The following is a 20,093-nucleotide window of genomic DNA, read 5'->3' on the forward strand; positions in this document are numbered from 1 at the left end:
CTCTACGGCCCCCTCAGAAGACAATGTACTTTTTACCTATTAGTACCTACGTAGTCCCTAGTAGGCGCCGTCAAAACATGTGACGTCACGGCGAATGGTGCGGTAACTTCAAGGTGGCGTCGCCACCCACATTTTGTTTTTGCGCGTTTTCTCGCTTTCTAAGCGTCTTCTCGCAGCAAGCGTGGTGTTTTTGGTATCGTGAAAGAGTACTTTACTAATATGAGAAAAATCGTTTTGCTCTTTAGTGTCCCTTTAAGTGTCTTCGCTCTTCTCTCGTCCCGACGAGCGCTCTGAAAGCTAAGCAGGGAGGGCCGGCACGGGGGGAAAGAAGTTACGTCAGCGCGTGTCATGGCCTCGAACACGCGTGATGAAACGGGATCGGAACGTGTGCGCGGGTGTGGCTCTCTGTGTAATGTTAGCGGACTCTACGGAGCGCGGCGCCGGCACGTGCAGTGGCACGCCGTGACAAGAAGCGCATCTGGGGTGATATTCCGGACACTGTCGAATTCCGCCATACTGTCAAAATTTGTAATGGCGGCATTTTAAGCCAACCAGAGAGGCCATAGCAGCCCTCTGGGCTAATCAAAGTCGACCAATGGCGGAATTTGACAACATCGTGGAATTCGACAGTGTCCAGAATAGCACCCATGATCCAAACTCAGGTCTGGATTTATGTCGGCTATAGATGGCTCGCAATTACGTCACTGAAACCGCTGTGTTGGAGCCCCAGCATGGTGGGAAACGACGTTTGCGATGTCATATTAACGTTATCAAAACATCGCGTGTAGGTTCTTTCGCTATTCGCGCACAGAGGTGTTCCTGTCACGTCGTTATGACATTGAAGCAGGTTAACCGTAACTCGTTTGTCATTAGAAACGCCATCGTGGGGCGCCAGTACATTAAAAAACCGAGTCCATTACGTCACGCGCTAGCTATCCGTTGGTCACGCTTTCTGTTGTTCGACGCGTCCGTGTCGCAGGTTTTCTTGAGCGACCTCAAGGTCTCGCTGAATTTCGTTGGAGATCGCATTGTCAATACTCGTCTGGATATATTGCATCCGTCGGGAACAGCGATCTTTTAATTTATAATTAACCTGGTATTTATGTTAGCAGTACAAAAACATTTTATCTGTAATCGGGCATCACACGAGAAGGCTATGTTTCTGTTTTTGTTTTTTTTAGGTAAAGAAGAGGAAAATGCTAGCTTCGCGTTTCCTTGCTCAGAAGTCGCGAAAGCTTACACTCCAGAATTAAAAAGATGGCTTGCGGTGGCGGTCACCCATGCATAACTGGCCCATCAACACAAAATCACAGCATATCCACGGAGTGAATGATGATGAGTGGGCGAAGCTGCGGAGGTTCATCGGTAAACCGTGAATCTTCCGTGAATTCTGCCCAGTACATCATCACCGACGTGAGATCGGGCGCGTTTATACTAAAGGTTCGATGAGTTATGACGACTTGCAGCGCACTTTAATTTTACATGTACGCTGTGACAGGGGCGTAGCCAGAAATTTCTTTCGGGGGGGGTTCAACCAAAGTTTATGTATGTTCGTGCGTGCGTTTGTATGTGTGCGTGTATATATACGCAAGCAAAACTGAAAATTTTCGGGGGGGGGGGGGGTTTGAACCCCCTCAACCCCCCCCCCCCTTGGCTACGCCCCTGCGCTGTGAATTTTCATTGTTTAGAAAACCATTGCTTAGAAAACATCTGGCGTCTTTCGTTAAGCAGCTGGCGTCTTTTCGTTTTGCTTTAGAAACATCTGGCGTTCTTTCGTTTTGCTTTTACAAAACATCTGGCGTCTTTTGTTGGTTTATTTCATCAATCAACGGCGTTTTGAACAAAATTTTTATTGTTTAATCACGCACAGGAGAAATCTCACCAGGCACTACCTTGGAGGTAAAGAATGGCTGCTAATGGGAATGAGAGACGGAAGAAGTCGGCTTTTAGCTAACGCTGCGAATTTTTTATTGTTCAACAACGCACAGGAAAAATCTCCCACCGGCACCACCTTGCAGGTCAAAGCGTAAGATTGGTTGCATACTACGCTACGAGGGACGAACGGGTGCCGCTATAAGGAGCTTCGCCCCTTAAAAAAATGCTGGAGCCCTTGCGCTGTCGAGAAAATTGGGGCTTGGTGTGTGCGCGCCTGACGTGCTACCGTTTCTTTCTTTCCTCCTATCTTTCTTCCTTTTTTTTCTTCCTTTCTCTCTTTCTTTCCCTCCTTTCATCGCATTGCTTTGTGCTCGCAACTTTTTTCTTCCATGTCGGGAATTGGACCTTCACCCGTGCTCAGCAGCGCGACACGTCTGTTGCAGGCAACAACGACGGTCACGCGCTCATATCCAGGCAACGATGAAATGCGGCAACGTTAACTGAACAGTGACCTCGATAAAAGATCAGATTTTCATATCAGAAACGGCTGAACGCCGACAAACCCACGACCGAGATGGCATCAATTATTGGCAAGCGGCGCACGCAAATACGCATGCGACTCGCGCACCTTCGAAGACCGCGTTTCTGTACGCCCGTCGGCGCCTAGCCACGGTCTTTCACGTACGACACCACCGCCGAAATCTGCGAGTCTTACTCAGCAAGCTTGGCGTGAAAAGAAATCTCATTGGTACTGACCCGCCATCTTGGCCGGTGTTGGGAGGCGCGCCGACGCCGCCTCGCTGCTACAAGGAGTGAAGACCTTCTTCTTCTAACTGCTGCGTGCACCCGCGTGCCCTGGACCCGCCACGCGCACCCCGAGTGTTCGTCGTCTTCCTTGCTACCGCACAAGATTTATCGTTTGCTCCTTCAACAATTACATTCTTTTAAAAACCTAAATCTAAAGATTTGTTTAGTATCATTGGTGTTTACCTAAAGCATCCTGCCGCCCGGTTCTTGGCCCATCCCCCTTTGTGGTTGAGCGCCATCAGGACGAGGACATCATCATCATCATCATCATGTTCCATCGTCTCGTCACAGTTTCAAAGGTCAAAGGGCGAGGGTTCGATTCCCGGTAAAAGCCGACGGCTCCGTCCTAGCGAGCAGTTCAACAGCGGCGGTTGTGATTCCAACGATCGCCACAACTATCAAGGTTAGGACGGCTCACCCAACAACATCGACGGCAGCAGAGCTCACAGCGCTTCGCGCCCGCCGCGCTGCTTTTCATTAACGACCAAATGCGAAAAAGGTGGACGATTTTCTGCGACTCCAAGGCAGCACTGCAGTCTCTATACTGTCGACTTTATGCCGCGGTCCGCACGAACAGTTGGTATTTGAGACTGCCGAGTTGTTCCACCACCTCACCGAGAAAGGACACTGCTTTACATTTCAATGGCCTCCAAGTCACTGTGGGATTATCGGCAATGAACGGGCCGATCAAGCTGCCCGTTCAGCCCATACAGAGGACCGCGACCTGTCGATGCCTCTTTCTAGGACAGACGCTGCTCGGAAGCTCCGATGCTCGCTCGCCAATGCACCATGTCAAATTGGAATGAGCCACATTCCATGCATGCACGACTACACTCATTTGATCCCACGTTAAGCCTTCGACTGCCATCAAGACTTTGCCCGAGGTGACGCTACCGTTCTGTGTAGATTATGGCTGGGCGTCGCGTTTGCCCATGCGTATGCATTCCGCATAGGGATGGCCGACACCACCGCCTGTGAACACTGCGGCGACCAAGAAACAATTCGGCATGTTCTGTGTGACTGTCCGGAGTATAGCACACAGAGACAATCTCTTTGCCATGCTTTCAACAAGTTAGACAGCCAGCCTCTATCAGAAGAAAGACTACTCCGCCATCGTCCGGACATAACGTCGCAGAAGAAGGCTTTACAAGCACTACTAGCCTTCCTGCGATCCACTAGCCTGTCAGAGCGCCTCTGAGCGGAACGCTCTCGCGTGTGTGTGTGTGATTATGATTGTTTTTTTTCCTTATTATTTATTTTCTATCTCTCGCTTTAAACCCCCTATTCCCCAACCCCAGTGCAGGGTAGCATACCGGATACAAACTTCTGGTTAACCTCCCTGCCTTCCTCTGCTCTTTCTTTCTCTCTTTCTCTCTCCCAGTAAAAGCGCCTGCATTTCGATGGGGGCGAAATGCAGCCGCTGCAAATATCTAAATATCGAAATGCAAATATCTAAGTTTTGGCACGTAAAACCGCAGTAATTATTACTGTTAGTATAATATATACAGTCGTACAAACTGCAGAGACTAACGGCTTATGATTGATTGATTGATTGATTGATTGATTGATTGATTGATTGATTGATTGATTGATTGATTGATTGATTGATTGATTGATTGATTGATTGATTGATTGATTCCTCAACACTATGGTGCATATGCACTCTGGGGGATTGGCCAAGACTTCGCATCTTAACATTACGATGATAACTTGAAGGACGCTTATTGAGAAACAAATTAAATATATAAAGAGGAAATAATAGATAATACATCGAAGAAATACTGCAATTATTGTGCGAAATTGCGCTAGCAGACCCAACAGCTGTATTAACCTGACCTATGATCGGGTCCCAGTTATCTTTTCCCTTCTACTCTGTCATCTGCGTGAAGCCCTCCGAGAGTGTTATACCTGTACGCTCGTGAGTCTATCTGAGCTGTCGGAGTCGGCAAACAAGAGATCGTCTGATATCTTGCTTCCCCTTTCTCTTTTTCTCTTTATTTTCGCGGTGCCCCGCGGCGGTCACCTTTGTCGCAATCTACGCCGCCTATGAGTCACGCTCCTCTTTACAGCATCAATATTTTGCGCACAGCCAGGCAGATAACGACCGCCATTTTGCCTCTTCGCTCGTTCCCGGGGTCGAGGGCAATGCCTTATCGTATAGCAGCTGTCGCTTCGCGTATGCAGCTGCTGGGTAACTGTAATCGGGGGGGTCAACGTAGAAAGAAATGCACTGAAGCAGTGAGGGAGCGGGCAAAATCGCAAAAAAAAAGAAAGACATTTTTAAGGCGAAACCCTTAGGTGCCTCATCAAACGCGAAAATGGCACATTCGCACACGCATACACCCGCACATTCACTCAACCAATATGGTTACAGCGCTCACTTCCAAGTGTTTATTTATCGCATGAATGCTGGAATTTATACACCATGTGATGACGCTTGCACGTATTAACACCAACGAAGCCACCTGCACACACTATCAAGAACATGGTTGTTTTTTTGTTTTTATTCACAGCCTAGACTTGATAAACCGTCGGGAAACAAAGGTAGCGATGGTGCACAGTTAATTTTATAACAAAATTTTATAAGAAAATTAACTACGAACTAGCCGCACAACAAGATCTTTTAGACCTAAATGTAAACACCGGTGGTATTTCGTTTCGCCCTCAACGTAATGCGGCTGTGCCTTGGCACGGGGATCGAACCCACATCCTCGACCTTATCAGCGCAACGACGTAGCCTCTAAGCCATCACATTCGGGTTGTGAAGTATAAAGTTAATTTGGTGGCAATTAGCTTATCTTCTCAAACAAAACTGCACATCTCGCGACAACTGCTCAGTGAGACGGGTATGAGACGTAAATTGTAGTACATGCAGACAACTTAAGCGGCGTTCGTTGCCTGCGTATCATAAAACGGGATGTACTTTCTAGCAGCTGCAACGTATCAGCCAGACAGTCATATCGGCTCTCGTTTCCATGCAAAAGCCGCGTCGTTGCGGTCTCTGAGGTCAAGGTCTCTCGTTATCTGTGTCGCCGCCGCGCCGCGAGATGACTGTGAATTGTGCAGCTCCAATCATCATCGTCATCAACCTGTTCTATGTCTACTTCGGGACGAAGACCTCTGCCAATTTACCATGTCTTGCGCGAGCCGATTCAGTTTCACTCCTGCGAACTCGTTCATCACTGACGTGCAAAACCACCGAGCGCGGAGCGGGGCATACGCTGTCCTTTGTTGTTTTTGCAGCCCATAAGTGGACTCTGCGTCTCTGGCGACACCCCCTGATCCCTACGCTCCGCTCGCGTTCGGCGCATGCGCTGTTGCACCTTGCAGCTTGTCACGCCCGTTGAATGTCATAAGGGAGACCTTTCGCGCTTGTCTGTACCCAAGGCTTTTCAGACGCTTCAACTGTACACCCGTTTCCGAGAACTATACAAAGCGTTTCACTATATTGGGGCGTGGTACTCCAATATACAGGGTACGCCAACGACTGTAAAGCCAGATGGTCTGTTTATCCAACAATACAATTACCTCAAGACCGTTGATGAACTCCCATTTGGTGTGTTTATCCAACAATACAATTACCTCAAGACCGTTGATGAACTCCCATTTGCGTGTGTATATCCAACAATACAATTACCTCAAGACCGTTGATGAACTCCCATTTGCGTGTGTATATCCAACAATACAGTTACCTCAAGACCGTTGATGAACTCCCATTTGCGTGTGTATATCCAACAATACAATTACCTCAAGACCGTTGATGAACTCCCATTTGCGTGTGTATATCCAACAATACAATTACCTCAAGACCGTTGATGAACTCCCATTTGGTGCGTTTATCCAACAATACAATTACCTCAAGACCGTTGATGAACTCCCATTTGGTGTGTTTATCGAACAATACAATTACCTCAAGACCGTTGATGAACTCCCATTTGGTGTGTTTATCCAACAATACAATAACCTCAAGACCGTTGATGAACTCCCATTTGCGTATGTATATGTGGCGAAGCTATGAGACTCTCCTCCATATTTCGATTGAATGTCGTCGGTAAGAATAAGACAGAACAACACTTTGCTTTGTCATGCCATCGGCAAAGTCCACTGAATGCTCGGCAGTATGACGCACTTTCACAGTTATTCACTCTTTATTTCTTCTTTTTGAACAGTGTCTAGTTATCGCATGCTACACTCTCAAGTGGGCCCTAGCTCGTTGTCTTATCAGGCCTTGCTGACGCAGCAGTTGCCGCGTTCGAAGCACGTGTTTCCCGGCCATTGAGTTCGAGGGCTCCGTTGTGGTGTTGCCCGCATCATCTGACATTTTTACCTCACAGTCACTGCGAGATACTCTATGTTCACAGCCCGCCGCACTTCAAGTCATCGTAATTTTAACAGAAACATTTTAAGCAATGTTTTTATACTTTAAACTCATCTTGCATTTACCCATTGTAGTTTGTTGGTCATATCGGCAACTCACCTAGGCTACAATCATTGGCATGGCACGTTTGGCTCTACAAAAAAAAAAAAAAAAAAAAAAGTCGATATTTTCGTTGTATTTCTTTCTGATTCGCTGGGATGCTCCACAGAGAATTTAGGAAAGCTTTACGGTATATTACGCTTCTTTGAGAACGTCTCAGTCCTTTCCTCATTCTAATCAAATATCACAAACGTAAAACGCAGAATTACATGCTACTTAAGCGCAAACACTAAATGTACCATCGCGATATTCAAGAAAACAAAACTCCACAGATCAGTGCGCAAATTTATAATCTATTCACACTGAAAAGGGGTAGTGCAACTGTATGCACGTTGGTGTACTGATAGAACGTTTATTAAGATGGCTTGCTTGGTCGCAAGTAATATTGTTGCGATTCGGAAAAAAAAAAATAGATAAAAGACTTGGCATGCAGCACTAAGTTTTTTTTTTTTTTTTATAATACACGAACACGAGCTCATAATGTGTAAGGAAGAAAACTTCAGCGATGCTCCTGTGAGAAACGACAATGCGACGGGAATTTGTTTCGTACGTCCTGTGCTCTGTAGATGTAGCCAAAGGTAATAGCTGCGGTAATCACATCCCATTTTCCTCCAACCACACACAGAAAGAAAAAAAAAGGAACAATAAAGAAAGCAAAAGCATTCCGCAGTCAACAGGAAACGGGTTGCCACAGCTGTTCTAAAAGTGCAACGAACAGCAACGCGACAGCGCGTGGCGCTAGATACTGTTATCACAAATTTTATTAAGGTCGGGGTTTAGTACAGTACAGTTTAGCTCATTCGCGTGGCGTAGCTCGCGTATATAACCAAGCAAATGTCTTCGTCCGCGATACACAACCCCCATACGAATTTGCAGTTTACCGATTGTTGCGTCACCTGTCGGCGGAGAAACAAACTAATAAAGGGCATTTTTCTTGTGAAAACGGCGCACGGGACCGCAAGCTTAAAAAAAAAACCGTTCACGGTTTAAAAATTTTTCCTGGATGATATTGAGACACACGGCTTTCGGATCTTTCTTTTAAGTGATTCTTGTCACTATCGCAAAGGTATCTCTTACTGGTAGTGAGCACTGCGGCGATGCAGCGTGTTTGCATCCTTGCTCCCAGGTGTCGCGTCGGCTCGCTGACAACCGGTGCACCTTTTGTCCGGATTGCGGAATCGAGTTGCGCAACTAGTCTGAACAATTATGATGTCGACTGCTTTTGTTGGCCGCGTAGTTTTGACGGCAGCATAGCGCGATTGCAGTGCATCACAATGACGCATCACGCACTACGCTGCTGTAATAACACTAGATCAAAAACAACCAGCCAGGAATATGAAAGAAAGTTTTTTTATTGATAAATTTAGTAGCTCAACACTCGCACCTTGCAAGACAAAACACACTCATTACAAAAAAAAAAGTAACAGCGTCACATTCGTGAACTCTCACACGATACAAACACACAAAAAATAAAACGAGAGGAAAGGCCGGCCTTCACTCAACAAAAAAAACACACTGGAATGTCCGCACATAACCTTGGAAGATCAGTCCCAGGCACGCAACGCGAACACACGACGGCAGCCGATTCACTTTTTCTTCAAGGCGTCACCGCTGCCACCTTCGTGCTTGATTTCAATAGGAATGGCCTTAGGCTGCTCTTTGGGGGCGTTCTTGCGCGGAGCTTCGAGGGCCAGCAGTCCGTTGGGCTGCAAGTGGCACTTGACGGTTTCGGGTTCCACGTCTTCGGGCAAGACGTAGCGACGGGTGAACTCACGCTTCACGTAGCAGCCGCGGTCGTCGGACTTCTCTTCGTGCTTGCCGTGGATGATGACGCTGTTGTCCTGGGTCTTGACGGTGATTTCTTCCGGGGTGAAGTGTCGGGTGTCGACACGGATGGCAAACTTGTCCGGAGTACAGGCGACCGAGGTTCCCTGCTGGCGAGCGGGACAACCCGTCGATGAAGACCGCTGCTGGTGATGCGGCTGGAGGTGGTAGCGCCTGTGGTAGAACGGCGGGTCAAACAGCTCACCGTCCAGGAAGGAGCCTCCGAAGTCGTCTTCCTCGAAGAAACGTCTCGCCAGGTCCGAGGGACACCGGGATCCGCGGTTGCTGAGCAGGGGAAACAGAGCCATGACGCTTGGACAACTTGTTTTGTTACGCACACTGAACTCTCGATGCAGGGATCAGTGCAAATCTGATTCGAACGGGCAAGCAGACGCCGCTTATATAGCGCGTCGTCTGCTTCCAGAAAGATCGCGGCAGATGCGCGCCGCCGAACAATGATTGGTCCGATGGAGTCACGTGGCGTCTGTTTTGGCGCGGGCGGCACGGGGAAGGCTCGCGATTTTTCTGGTTTGTTCTTTCCCTCAGCGCGCGGCCGTCATTCCCTTGTTTTGTTTTTGTTCATGCCGCTGCGCCATCTGTCGCGTTTAGAACGAAGCGAAGCTCAGAATGCGATCGGATTGGTCGGCTCAACTCACGTGACTTGTTTTTTCCGCGTCGCGCCTGACGATTTTGCTCGCACGTTCTGGCAAATTCGGAGGCGTCGTTATGGCGTCGTCTGCTACGAAGCCGGCGACGTAACCGCGTGCAAATAAACGCAGTATTATTAAACGGTCACTTATAATTTTCTTGACTTGAATATGAATACGCTGTCTACCAACAAAGTTCAACTGGCTGGCGACTGTCGATTTGTACGGGAGCTCGCAATATATAACTAGCACGCCAATATTGAGTTCTTTTGGAGCTTGCACCTTTCGTGTCATCTACTGTTTCGTTTTTCGTTCTGAAACGCCTGTAACTTGTTGTCATAATTACGTTTGGGGTAGTATTCTGTAAGAACCTACAAAGGTGGACTGTCTATTCCTACGCGTGTTGATTGTATCGGCATCTATAGCAGCCAAGTGACGGTTCCGGTGAATATTCCAAAGAAATTTTGATTGCTGCTTGCTCTACTCACGAGTTATGAGTCGAAGATGGTCATTTTGGTCAAGATGGAGCGAAATGTGCTTCCTGCACTTTATTAGGATTGGCACTACGGCCAGATACAACCAGCAACGGGACGTTGTGGACAGCAATGACTTTTATTAGACCCGTAACCACAAGAACAACGTGCCAGATCTGCGTCTGACCACCGTACGTCTGAATGAAACAAACACACCCGTGCACTTAGTACTTTATGTTGGAGAAAAGCCCCTAAGATTCCTTGCTCGGCAACAACAACAAAAAAAAAAAAAAGATAGGTTACATAGAGTGGTCGTATGTGCACGAGCACAAGGCTACTTTTTTCTTTCCTTCTTTGGCAGTACATTGCGAGTATATAGTGGCTTCGACGATTGGTTGGCTGAGAGGGCTACAGTATTTGAATAGGTGAGGGAACTCGCTCCGTGACATCGTTTTTAGTTTACGCCTCGTGACGAATCAATCACCTGGAGGAACAGTCATGACGACTTCAGGATGAATCACGTGGTCATGAAATCACATGACTCATTTCATTCGTGGTCGTAATACGAGATCGTCACGCGAGATTTGGTCGCGGTGACGTCATCGCGATGCAATACGTGAGTCACCACGGGCCGTTTGGTTACGATGACCGCACGACGAGTCACGTGACCATCATGCGACAGCGTCATTAATACCACGTGACACGGACGTCTCCTTTAGGGATATGCTTGCCGCGAAACGACGGGGAGGGCAGCTGTACATCGAATGATGCAACGCAACGTAACGTTACAAGTTTGTTAGTCAACCGAACTGTCAAGCAAATCTACGGAATGAGGAATGAGACGTCGATTAACCAACGATTCCTCGTTAAGATCGGGCGCTGAAACACACGTCAATTTATCGGCACCTAACGCAACCTTATTCAATTAACGTGCCCCGAATAGTTCTTGGGAAGCGTTTTTATCGGTGCAGACAGACCAGAACGCTAATGCTAAATGCCAAGAAACTACTGAGGTGTCATCCTCGCACTGCCCAGTATTGAAGAATTTATTTAAACGCATATTTCCTGTTTTTTCCCAGGCGGTATAGGTATAACCTGAACTATACGTCAAAAGGCCGGTTAACGGCGCATGCGTTCGTTATTCCCGCTAAGCGCTTCAATTATTCGACATAGCCTCAACTGCGCATCGACACATAAAGGCTTCAATTATTCGACATAGCTTCAATTGCGCATCGACACAATGTTGATGATCGAACCACTGGCCCCTCAGAAATCTCCAAGTTATAGTCCACCGATAGCTACTTCAGCATTATTGATAAAATGCTCTAAAATTCAAATTCTGATCGTACTGTGCAGTATATTTCAGAATTCCAGCGTCCTGATCGTATACTACGACCTTCGTATTATCTAAATCCATGCATTCAAAGCCTTCACCGCAAAGCACATATTCACTTCGTGAACGTTCTTCGGCCCCTTTAGTATCTTGAACCTCGAAAAAAAAAAACAAACAAAAAAACATCCTTATCACATTTGTTTGAGCCCTAGCTCTCATTCAGAAACCATAGCTGTATAAGCCGAGTTGTATGAAATATATATCCTGTAAAGAAGGATTTGCAGCACTGCTTCACGCACTAACCAAGTGTCTCCAACCTGCATCTAATCCTGAGGGCGTCTCTTTTTCATTTTTCTCTCTCACGTATCCACGAAATGCCACATGACCACAAAAAGTGATATTGTCGTCCCTGAAGGCATAAACCAGCGCACTCCACTATGCATTCGCATATGCGATACGCCGGTACCACAGGCTCTAGATGTTCTCAACTGTTTTACTTCTCATGTCTTCCCTCGTTTAATCCTTATTTCACGCTCTCCATATCACAGATAGCCTTAGGCAGTTTCGCTTGTAGGATGTATCGATCAGTGTAAATATATATGCGATCGATTCGACGGCAGCGATTTTTGGAAGGGCACGCAGCAAATTGGTAGAGAGACATAGAAAGTAGACGATTCAATCAGTGGACTGAATAGAGACAATATGGTGCTGTTATAAAGGCGGATATGTAACATTAACAAGGTTTGGGGGCATGAAAGTAAAAATCCGGTACTTGAATTCGGTCAGAAGTTACTTGTCGGTCTTCGTCCGCATCCCGTAACAAGAAAGAAGAAAAGCGACCTAGAAGAACATCATCCTAGAAAAGAAAACGAGTGAAATAGTGAAACCACGACCACTAAACAACGGATACTCGCGCGCTGTTCCATATAAAGCATCCTTGGCGGTGCGCGCGCCACAAGTGTATACACACGGGAGCAGGAGAACGCGACTCGAAGTGTCCTTGACCCGGGAGCAGCTTTCCCGCCATTTCTTGCAGGTCAGAACGGCGCGCCGGCTACCCAGATCGATAATGTTTTTCATAAGAGACGGTTCTCGCCCGAAACCACGCGCTAGCAGCGGAAACGTCGGTGCTATAATAAGAATACGCCCAGTACATGCCTTCGCACAATCGATCATATTTCTGCTACCCATCCACACTTATTTCTTGCATTTCATGTTCTCGCCCATAATGCACGCAAAGAGTGACATGACGTCAGTACTCATCTATATAGGCATAAACTAGAGGTATACACACCGAGCAACTACGCCACATTACATAATATGCCCGCCACCAGTGTTTGCAAACAAACGAAGTACGTTAACGCTGGGACTAGATTACACTTAACCAATTAAGCCTGCTTCTATATTGTGCCGAATGGCCTAGGGGACCTTGTCTTCTGCATGCCACGGAGTGAGTTCTCTTATCAGCTCAACTCTCTTCTCAACTTCATGTAGAGCTCACCTTCATCCCTTTTTTCGTCTACTGATGCATGTACCACCAAAATCCTAGTGAACAAGTGAAGTGTTAAACCATGGAAGAGCTGTTAAGCCTAATCAGTTCCATCGGATTCTTCCAGCGTTACCGAATGACATATAGCTACAGATGACCATGTCGTCTGTCACGGAGCGAGTTCTCAAACGTGTCTTTCCAAGAGGCAATTACACTAAAAACCAAACATATATAGAGCTAATTCCTCTCCATTTTCTTAGGCCTTCTTGCCCTCGTGTTTGACGTCAATGGCGATCGTCTTGGGCTCCTCTTTCTTGGGGTTCTTGCGCGGAGCTTCGAGCGCCAGGAGGCCTCCCTGGGTCAGGTGACACTTGACGGTCTGGGGGTCGACGTCTTCGGGGAGGACGTAGCGGCGGGTGAACTCGCGCTTCACGTAGCAGCCGCGGTCGTCCGACTTCTCTTCGTGTTTGCCGTGGATGATGACGCAGTTGTCCTGCGTCTTGACGCTGATCTCTTCCGGCGCGAAGTGCCGGGTGTCCACGCGAATGGCGAACTTGTCCGGAGTGCAGGCGACCGAGGCGCCCTGCTGCGACGGACGGACGCTGTTGAGGGCCGGCTCCTGGTGTCGGGGTTGGATGTAGAACCTCTGGTGGTAGAACGGCGGGTCAAAAAGCTCGCCGTCCAGGAAGGAACCTCCAAAGTCGTCATCGAATAGGTGTCTTGCCAGCTCCGAGCCGCCCAACAGGTTGCGTTGCAGCAGCGGGAACAGCGCCATCTTGTGGTTTTATTCGGGACGCGTCGTCTGCTTCAGAAAGAAGAAAGGTCGCCTGCTAGCCGCAGCTGGTCCGGTTGTTTTTTTCTGCAGGTGGCCGCTCTCGATCGCAGCTTGCAAAACGACTTTGTAGAGACGCTTCTATAGCTAGAGGGCGAGAGTAAAAGAAATAGAAAATAAAATGTCATAAACGCGTTTATATATATGGCGCGGAAGATCTACGGACGACGTAAGGTTAACGTCACCTGCGCCGTTAACCTACACAGCTGTAGGCTTCGAAGAAGAATTTAGGCCTGATTTAATACTTCCCAATAGGACGATTAATTAGAGATGAAGTCTTAGGACATAGCACGGTAAAGACTGAGTGTAAATTTAAGAATTAATTAAATCGCTGGATATTATGCGCAAAAAAGGACGATATGTTTACGACCGAGGCACGCCGTGATAGTTAGGGACTGAGGATTAGTTTTGACCTCCTGGGGTTCTTTAACGTGCATCTAAAATACAAGTGACGAGCGTTTTCGCCTTCATTTAAATGCGGCTGCCGCGTTCGGTAATCGAACCTGCGCCTTCGCGCGCAAACCTCGAAGGAATACACAAACTAACTACATGACTTTTAGGCCAGTGATCAATACAGGTGACATCGCCTGACCTTCATTGACATTTTAAATATTTGTCACGCGCAAGATGAAAACTACACGCTGACAGTGTTCCACGGCGTTAATGCCATCAATCGACATGGCTGTCGCTAATGCCCAGTTTTTCTTGTATGAGCGGAAGTGCAACGGTAACGTATTAATGTGTTACCTTTTTAGATATAGCCTCCGAGAATGCCAACGGCGATTCGAGAACCCGAATATCGTCTGCTCCGAGCAGTGGCTCAACGTCGTCTGCTCTGAAGACCGAGGTGACCGAGGCGGCAGACGCGATCGAACACGGAACCGAAGGGAAGAAGCAGCTGGACGGCGCTGATTGGCCGGAATTGGGTCACGTGTCATAAACAGTCGCAGTGCGGCAAGGTCATTCGGGAGCATTGACCATACGGTAGACTATTACAAGCAGTCAAAACAAACGCGGGAGCAGCTCGTTTCTTCGTGAGCTTGTTCGCCGGCGACGAAGGCACAGCTGCATACTTCTCCTTGCATTAATATGACACTATCTCGGTTGCTTTGCATACAACTGCATTCGTGTCCGTTTTTACGCAACTGTTTGCACAGATCGATTAACATTTTCGCGATTCATCAAGCGCACCACGGCGACTGCTGACCCGAAGGTCGCGGGATCAAATCCCAGCCGCGGCGGCCATGGAGACAAAATGCTGAAGGCCTGTGTGCTTACATTTAGGTGCACGTTAAACAACCCAAGCCCTTCGCCCACGGCGCCTCACATAATCATATCGTCGTTTTGGGATGTAAAGCCCCCAATATTATTATTAATGTTTCAGCTGCGCCAAAGAATTTTCAACTATTCGCGTTATCGTGCCGATATCAGCCGCAGAATATACGTCACGTCAAAACTTACACCGATCTGTCGATTGCGATAACTGTCTTTGCAAGTAACTCAACTTAATAATAATTTGTGGGGTTTTAGTTGCCGAAAACCGCGATATGATTATGAGGCACGCCGTAGTGGAGGGCTCCGGAAATTTCGACCGTCTGTTGTTCTTTAACGTGCGTCGACATCGCACTGTACTTACATGGGCCTCAAGCATTTCGCCTCCATCGAAATGCGACCGCTGCGGCCAAGATCGAACCCGCGGCTTTCGGGTCAGCAGTCGAGCACCGTGACCACTTACCACCGTGGCGGATAGTAACAAAAATTAAGTGTACGTGGAGGATACACCTAACCTTTGTTAAGCTATATCTTCACCTGCTTGCGTTATACCTGATGTATGTTAACGCCAAATTTTCAAAAAGCCGAAGTTACACGCTTGCACATATGTATTTATGTTCGAGCCATCGTACCATTTCAGGCATACTAAGTTTATTTCATTTTTATTTTTGGCAGCCATACTTTAGGATGAGCCTGTTACTGAATAAAAGTGAGCGCACGTTAATTATTGCAGAGCTGCAGGTTTGTGGATGTGTGGCACTTCATAAAGGGCATGGAAACATTGTAGAGTCGATTTTTCTACGCTCGAGCAATGTTATTGACGACAGGGAAGCGAGTGAACCTCGAGATGACAACTGCAAGGGTGCTGCGTGAATTGGCAGTTATATCAGTAGTAGTAGTAGTAGTAGTAGTAGTAGCAGCAGCAGTAGTAGTAGTGCGAAGCGTTTATTCAATCATCAAAGAGAAGGTATGTTGAAGCAGTGTAAAGCTACTTCACCGGTGGATGGCATCTTAGTGCAAAAGACCTAAATGCACTCATTAGACGTTCGAAACCTAGCCTGTCAAACGCATTACGTCTTTAAGTTGGTTTTGATAAAGTCTTCTTTCATACTAACGCTTGGAGACATGCGCTGCGCAGCGCAACGTACACGCAGGTAGGCAGCATATATTTTAGTATGAACCAAGCGATGTCAAGGTGTTGTTGAGGCAGCAGCAATTTTCATACGCGAGTAATTTTCACAGCCACGTTGGAACGCTAATTAAGAAACGGCAGCGCAGTCATGGCTTGTTAGCGTAAAGGTCGGTTACCTATCGACACGTCCGCTACGAAATTACTAAAACTGAAAGCAAGATGGCATCGCAAGAATTTCTTATCGAAACTGCCTTCCCTTGAGCGTGAAATGCCGCTGAAATGCGTGGAATCCACGTATCGAAATCACCTGGATATGTCGTCGGACGAACGCGAAACACGCACAGCGGACGCGACGGGAAGAAACGCGAACATTCGAGAATCCGCCGCTCCCCCTCCGCTTCCACGCCACCGCGTCCCGTATTTTCCGGCATTCGTTGCTTGCGCCGGCAAAAGCGCGCCAAGCGCGCGGGCCCGCGCCCCACGTGATGTAATGCAAAGTTATCCAATCGTAGGAGTTGCGAAACCACCCATTGGCTCAATAAATCACAACACGAACACCACATCATTCGAACATGAGTATTTGCCGATTGTCGCACCATCTATCGGCAACTAAACAAACTAAAATACCTCATTTTTGTGTGTTTTGCGCTGCTGAGGGCAGCTTGCTTGATCAAGTGAGCAGTGGGTTTACGTTTATAGTTTGTGCGGTTTACACTTTGCAGACAGTTATATAGCAGTTATAGCGTCCTGCGGCTTTCGTTGAAAGTACTTAACTGAATTCTAGCTGCGGCAACTGCATCGTGAACACGAAAATTGCAACTACAAGATGAGCTTTTAGCCAGCACTCCTAGGTGACGCATTGACGCGCAAATATAGGCAGATTTGTGTGGGGGCACGTTCAGGTTTCGGAGTGGAGTTTCGCAACTTGTGCGATTTAACAACACCGACGCCTGACCAATCGCCTTCTCCCATTTCACTCCCCTTCCTCTCTTCCCGCTTGTTCTCGAACTCTCTCGAAGCAGACGACTCTCTGTATAAAAAGCGGTGTCGGCTCGCCTCGCCGTATCAGATTTGCATCGCTCGTCGCACTGAGAGTGTCGCCAGCGCTGTCAAAACAATGGCTTTGTTCCCGCTGCTCGCCAACCGCGGTTCCTGGGGTCCCACCGACCTGGTGAGACGCTTCTTGGATGACGACTTCGGAGGCTCCTTCCTTGACGGCGAGCTGTTCGACCCGCCGTTCTACCACCAGCGGTTCTACATCCAACCTCGGCACCAGCAACAGGCGTCCGAAGGTAGCGTCTGCCCCGCTCGCCAGCAGGGCACATCAGTTGCCTGCACGCCGGACAAGTTCGCCATCAGCGTTGACACCCGGCACTTCACTCCCGAAGAGATCAGCGTCAAGACTCAAGACAACTGCGTCATCATTCACGGCAAGCACGAAGAGAAGTCGGACGACCGCGGCTGCTACGTGAAGCGTGAGTTCACCCGCCGCTACGTACTGCCGGAGGACGTCGACCCGCAGTCGGTGAAGTGTCATCTCAAGCCTAACGGTGTTCTGGCCCTGGAGGCTCCGCGCAAGAACGCGCCGAAAGAGCAGCCCAAGCCCATTCCCATCGAAATCAAGCACGAAGGTGCCAGCGGCGATGCCAAGAAAAAGTGAAGAGGCTGGCGTCGGGGGTTTGGCGTTGCGTACCTTGGATCACGACCATGCAAGTCCATCTTGATCCAAGTGAAGCACGAAGAAGTCTCCAAGAAGTGAGCTTTCGCGGCCCAGCCCACCCCTAGTCACTTCTTAGTGTACAAACTGCCCTCAAAGAACTTTCGTTAAGGAGCAAATATCTCCCTTGAACTTGTGTGTCGTTATATTTATTTTCTTACTTGTCCAGAGGACTCTTCGTTCATTTTCTCTTTGTATATTTGGTACAGTGAATAAACATGACACGTGTTCACTTCTAACATCAATTTCTTTTTTTTTTTTCGTTGGCAGGCCGGGCTGCTCCGTGGTCCGGCAGAGCCATTTGCTCCCATATTCGAACGCGCGTACATGGCCTAGTCAGCATGCCCGAAACAGTGCCTTTGCACAGGCATGTTCACACTAGACTACTCTAGCTCGACAAGGGCTATGTATACTACTGGTTAACGTAAGGCTTTCACTTCAGTCTGCGGTAATATCTAGTGACCGTACTCCTGTTTGCAATTGCCATATTCACGCTGTGAGAGAAGCGCTGCATTGCTTAAAGCCGCGGTCTGTTCACCATCAGTTAACGACCGACGCGGCCGGTGGTCTCCGGCTCGCGTTAAGCAACGCCTCCTTCATTAAAGAGGCGTTGCTTGTAGTATCAACCTGAAAATAGAAATAGGTTGCGTCAGGCCAAGAAGACAATAAACCGCGTCGCTTGTACGGCTGCAGGACATTACATGCGTTTCTTTCTTTAAAAAAAGTATATAGAAAAGCTGAAATCGTATAACATACATCTACGGAAATGAGACTTGTCGATAACTGCGTCGTGTGTACTACGTATATTTTTCCCGATTCGATACCTCGAAGTTCTCTGCTCGAAAAATTCGCTTTGCTTTAGACAGGCGAATGTTGCACTAAATACAACCGCAAATTTCAAAGCCGAAGAACGCGAGAATCTTGTATTCGAAAAATCTAGTTTTCGAGTCCTCCGTTCGGAGTGGTAATTAATGCTAGTAGCAGATCAGTAGTATGGTAGTCGAAAACATTTGTTGAAGCAGAAAATATTCATTTCCCAGCTGTTTCGCTGATGGCAAAGCGCTAAAAAAAAAAAAAAAACGCTCCAGGAAGAAGCTAGTAAAGCGAAGCCAGAACATTCGAGAGCCTTCCAGCCATCCTCCTTTTTTTTTTTTTTTTTCATTCTTCACCGTGGAACGCGCCGCCGTGTCCCCTGTTTACTACCGGCTTCCTCGAGATGGCGCGGGTGGCGGCGCGCCACCGCCCCCCACGTGATGTAATCTGACCAATCGCGTTTTTTTAACCCGCTCCTCTTCCCCTCTCTTCTCGCGGATTCTCGAACCTTCTCGCGCTCTTCTCGAAGCAGACGACGCTCTCATAAAAAGGGGCGTCTGCTCGCGTCTCCGGTTCAGATTTGCATCGCTGTTCGCACTGAGTGTGTTTGCAAGCGCTGTAACGACAATGGCACTGTTCCCGCTGCTCAACAACCGCGGTTCCTGGGGTCCCACCGACCTGGTGAGACGCTTCTTGGACGACGACTTCGGAGGCTCCTTCCTGGACGGCGAGCTTTTCGACCCGCCGTTCTACCACCAGCGGTTCTACATCCAGCCGCGTCAGGCGGCCGAAGGTAGCGTCTGTCCCCGCCCGCCAACCGGGCACCTCGGTCGCCTGCACACCCGACAAGTTCGCCATCAACGTGGACACTCGGCACTTCGCTCCCGAAGAGATCACCGTCAAGACTCAGGACAACTGCGTCGTCATCCACGGCAAGCACGAGGAGAAGTCGGACGACCGCGGCTGCTACGTGAAGCGCGAGTTCACCCGCCGCTACGTACTGCCGGAGGACGTCGACCCGGAGTCTGTCAAGTGTCATCTCAAGCCCAACGGTTTTCTGGCCCTCGAAGCACCGCGCAAAAACGCCCCCAAGGAGCAGCCCAAGGCCATTCCCATTGAGGTGAAGCACGAAGGCGCCAGCGGCGATGTCGCTAAGAAGTGAGCTCGCGAGGCCGGCAGCCTGTCCTAGTCACTTATCTTAGTGCACGAACTCTCACGACACTGTCAACTACTGCATTTTTTGTTGTTGTTGTTGCGTCGACAACAAGCGGTTGTAGCCACGGAACTTGTGTGCCTTCATTTTTTCCCCCCTTTTCTACTTGTCCAGAGGACTGTTGTGCAATGTTTTTCCCAGTCTCTGTATGCTTCGTGCGTTGAATAAACATGTGAGGCGTTCTACTTC

General features: G+C 48.3%; 4 protein-coding genes across 4 annotated transcripts; 2 read left to right on the top strand and 2 right to left on the bottom strand.

The window, feature by feature from the left end:
- Window positions 1-8,744: 8,744 nt before the first annotated feature.
- LOC119404709 (protein lethal(2)essential for life) lies at window positions 8,745-9,343 on the bottom strand. Its single transcript, XM_037671355.2, has one exon. It carries the CDS (start codon window positions 9,289-9,291, stop codon window positions 8,746-8,748), a length of 546 nt encoding a protein of 181 aa, XP_037527283.1. The 5' UTR covers window positions 9,292-9,343; the 3' UTR covers window position 8,745.
- Window positions 9,344-12,965: 3,622 nt separating this feature from the next.
- Window positions 12,966-14,616, bottom strand: LOC119404711 (alpha-crystallin A chain). Its single transcript, XM_037671356.2, has 2 exons — window positions 14,505-14,616; window positions 12,966-13,844 (listed from the first exon to the last, which is right to left on the bottom strand). Exon 2 carries the CDS (start codon window positions 13,698-13,700, stop codon window positions 13,182-13,184), a length of 519 nt encoding a protein of 172 aa, XP_037527284.1. The 5' UTR covers window positions 13,701-13,844; window positions 14,505-14,616; the 3' UTR covers window positions 12,966-13,181.
- A 2,622-nt stretch (window positions 14,617-17,238) lies between these two features.
- LOC119404712 (alpha-crystallin A chain) lies at window positions 17,239-18,117 on the top strand. The gene has a single exon (XM_037671357.2). The coding sequence runs from the start codon at window positions 17,279-17,281 to the stop codon at window positions 17,819-17,821; it is 543 nt and encodes a 180-aa protein (XP_037527285.1). The 5' UTR covers window positions 17,239-17,278; the 3' UTR covers window positions 17,822-18,117.
- A 1,144-nt stretch (window positions 18,118-19,261) lies between these two features.
- On the top strand, window positions 19,262-20,093 carry LOC119404713 (alpha-crystallin A chain-like). Its single transcript, XM_037671358.2, is given in 2 exon segments — window positions 19,262-19,495; window positions 19,497-20,093. Coding segments are annotated over 2 exon segments (534 nt in total). The 5' UTR covers window positions 19,262-19,318; the 3' UTR covers window positions 19,854-20,093.

The sequence above is a fragment of the Rhipicephalus sanguineus genome, chromosome 9 (genome assembly GCF_013339695.2).
Source record: "Rhipicephalus sanguineus isolate Rsan-2018 chromosome 9, BIME_Rsan_1.4, whole genome shotgun sequence".
NCBI lineage: Eukaryota > Metazoa > Arthropoda > Arachnida > Ixodida > Ixodidae > Rhipicephalus > Rhipicephalus sanguineus.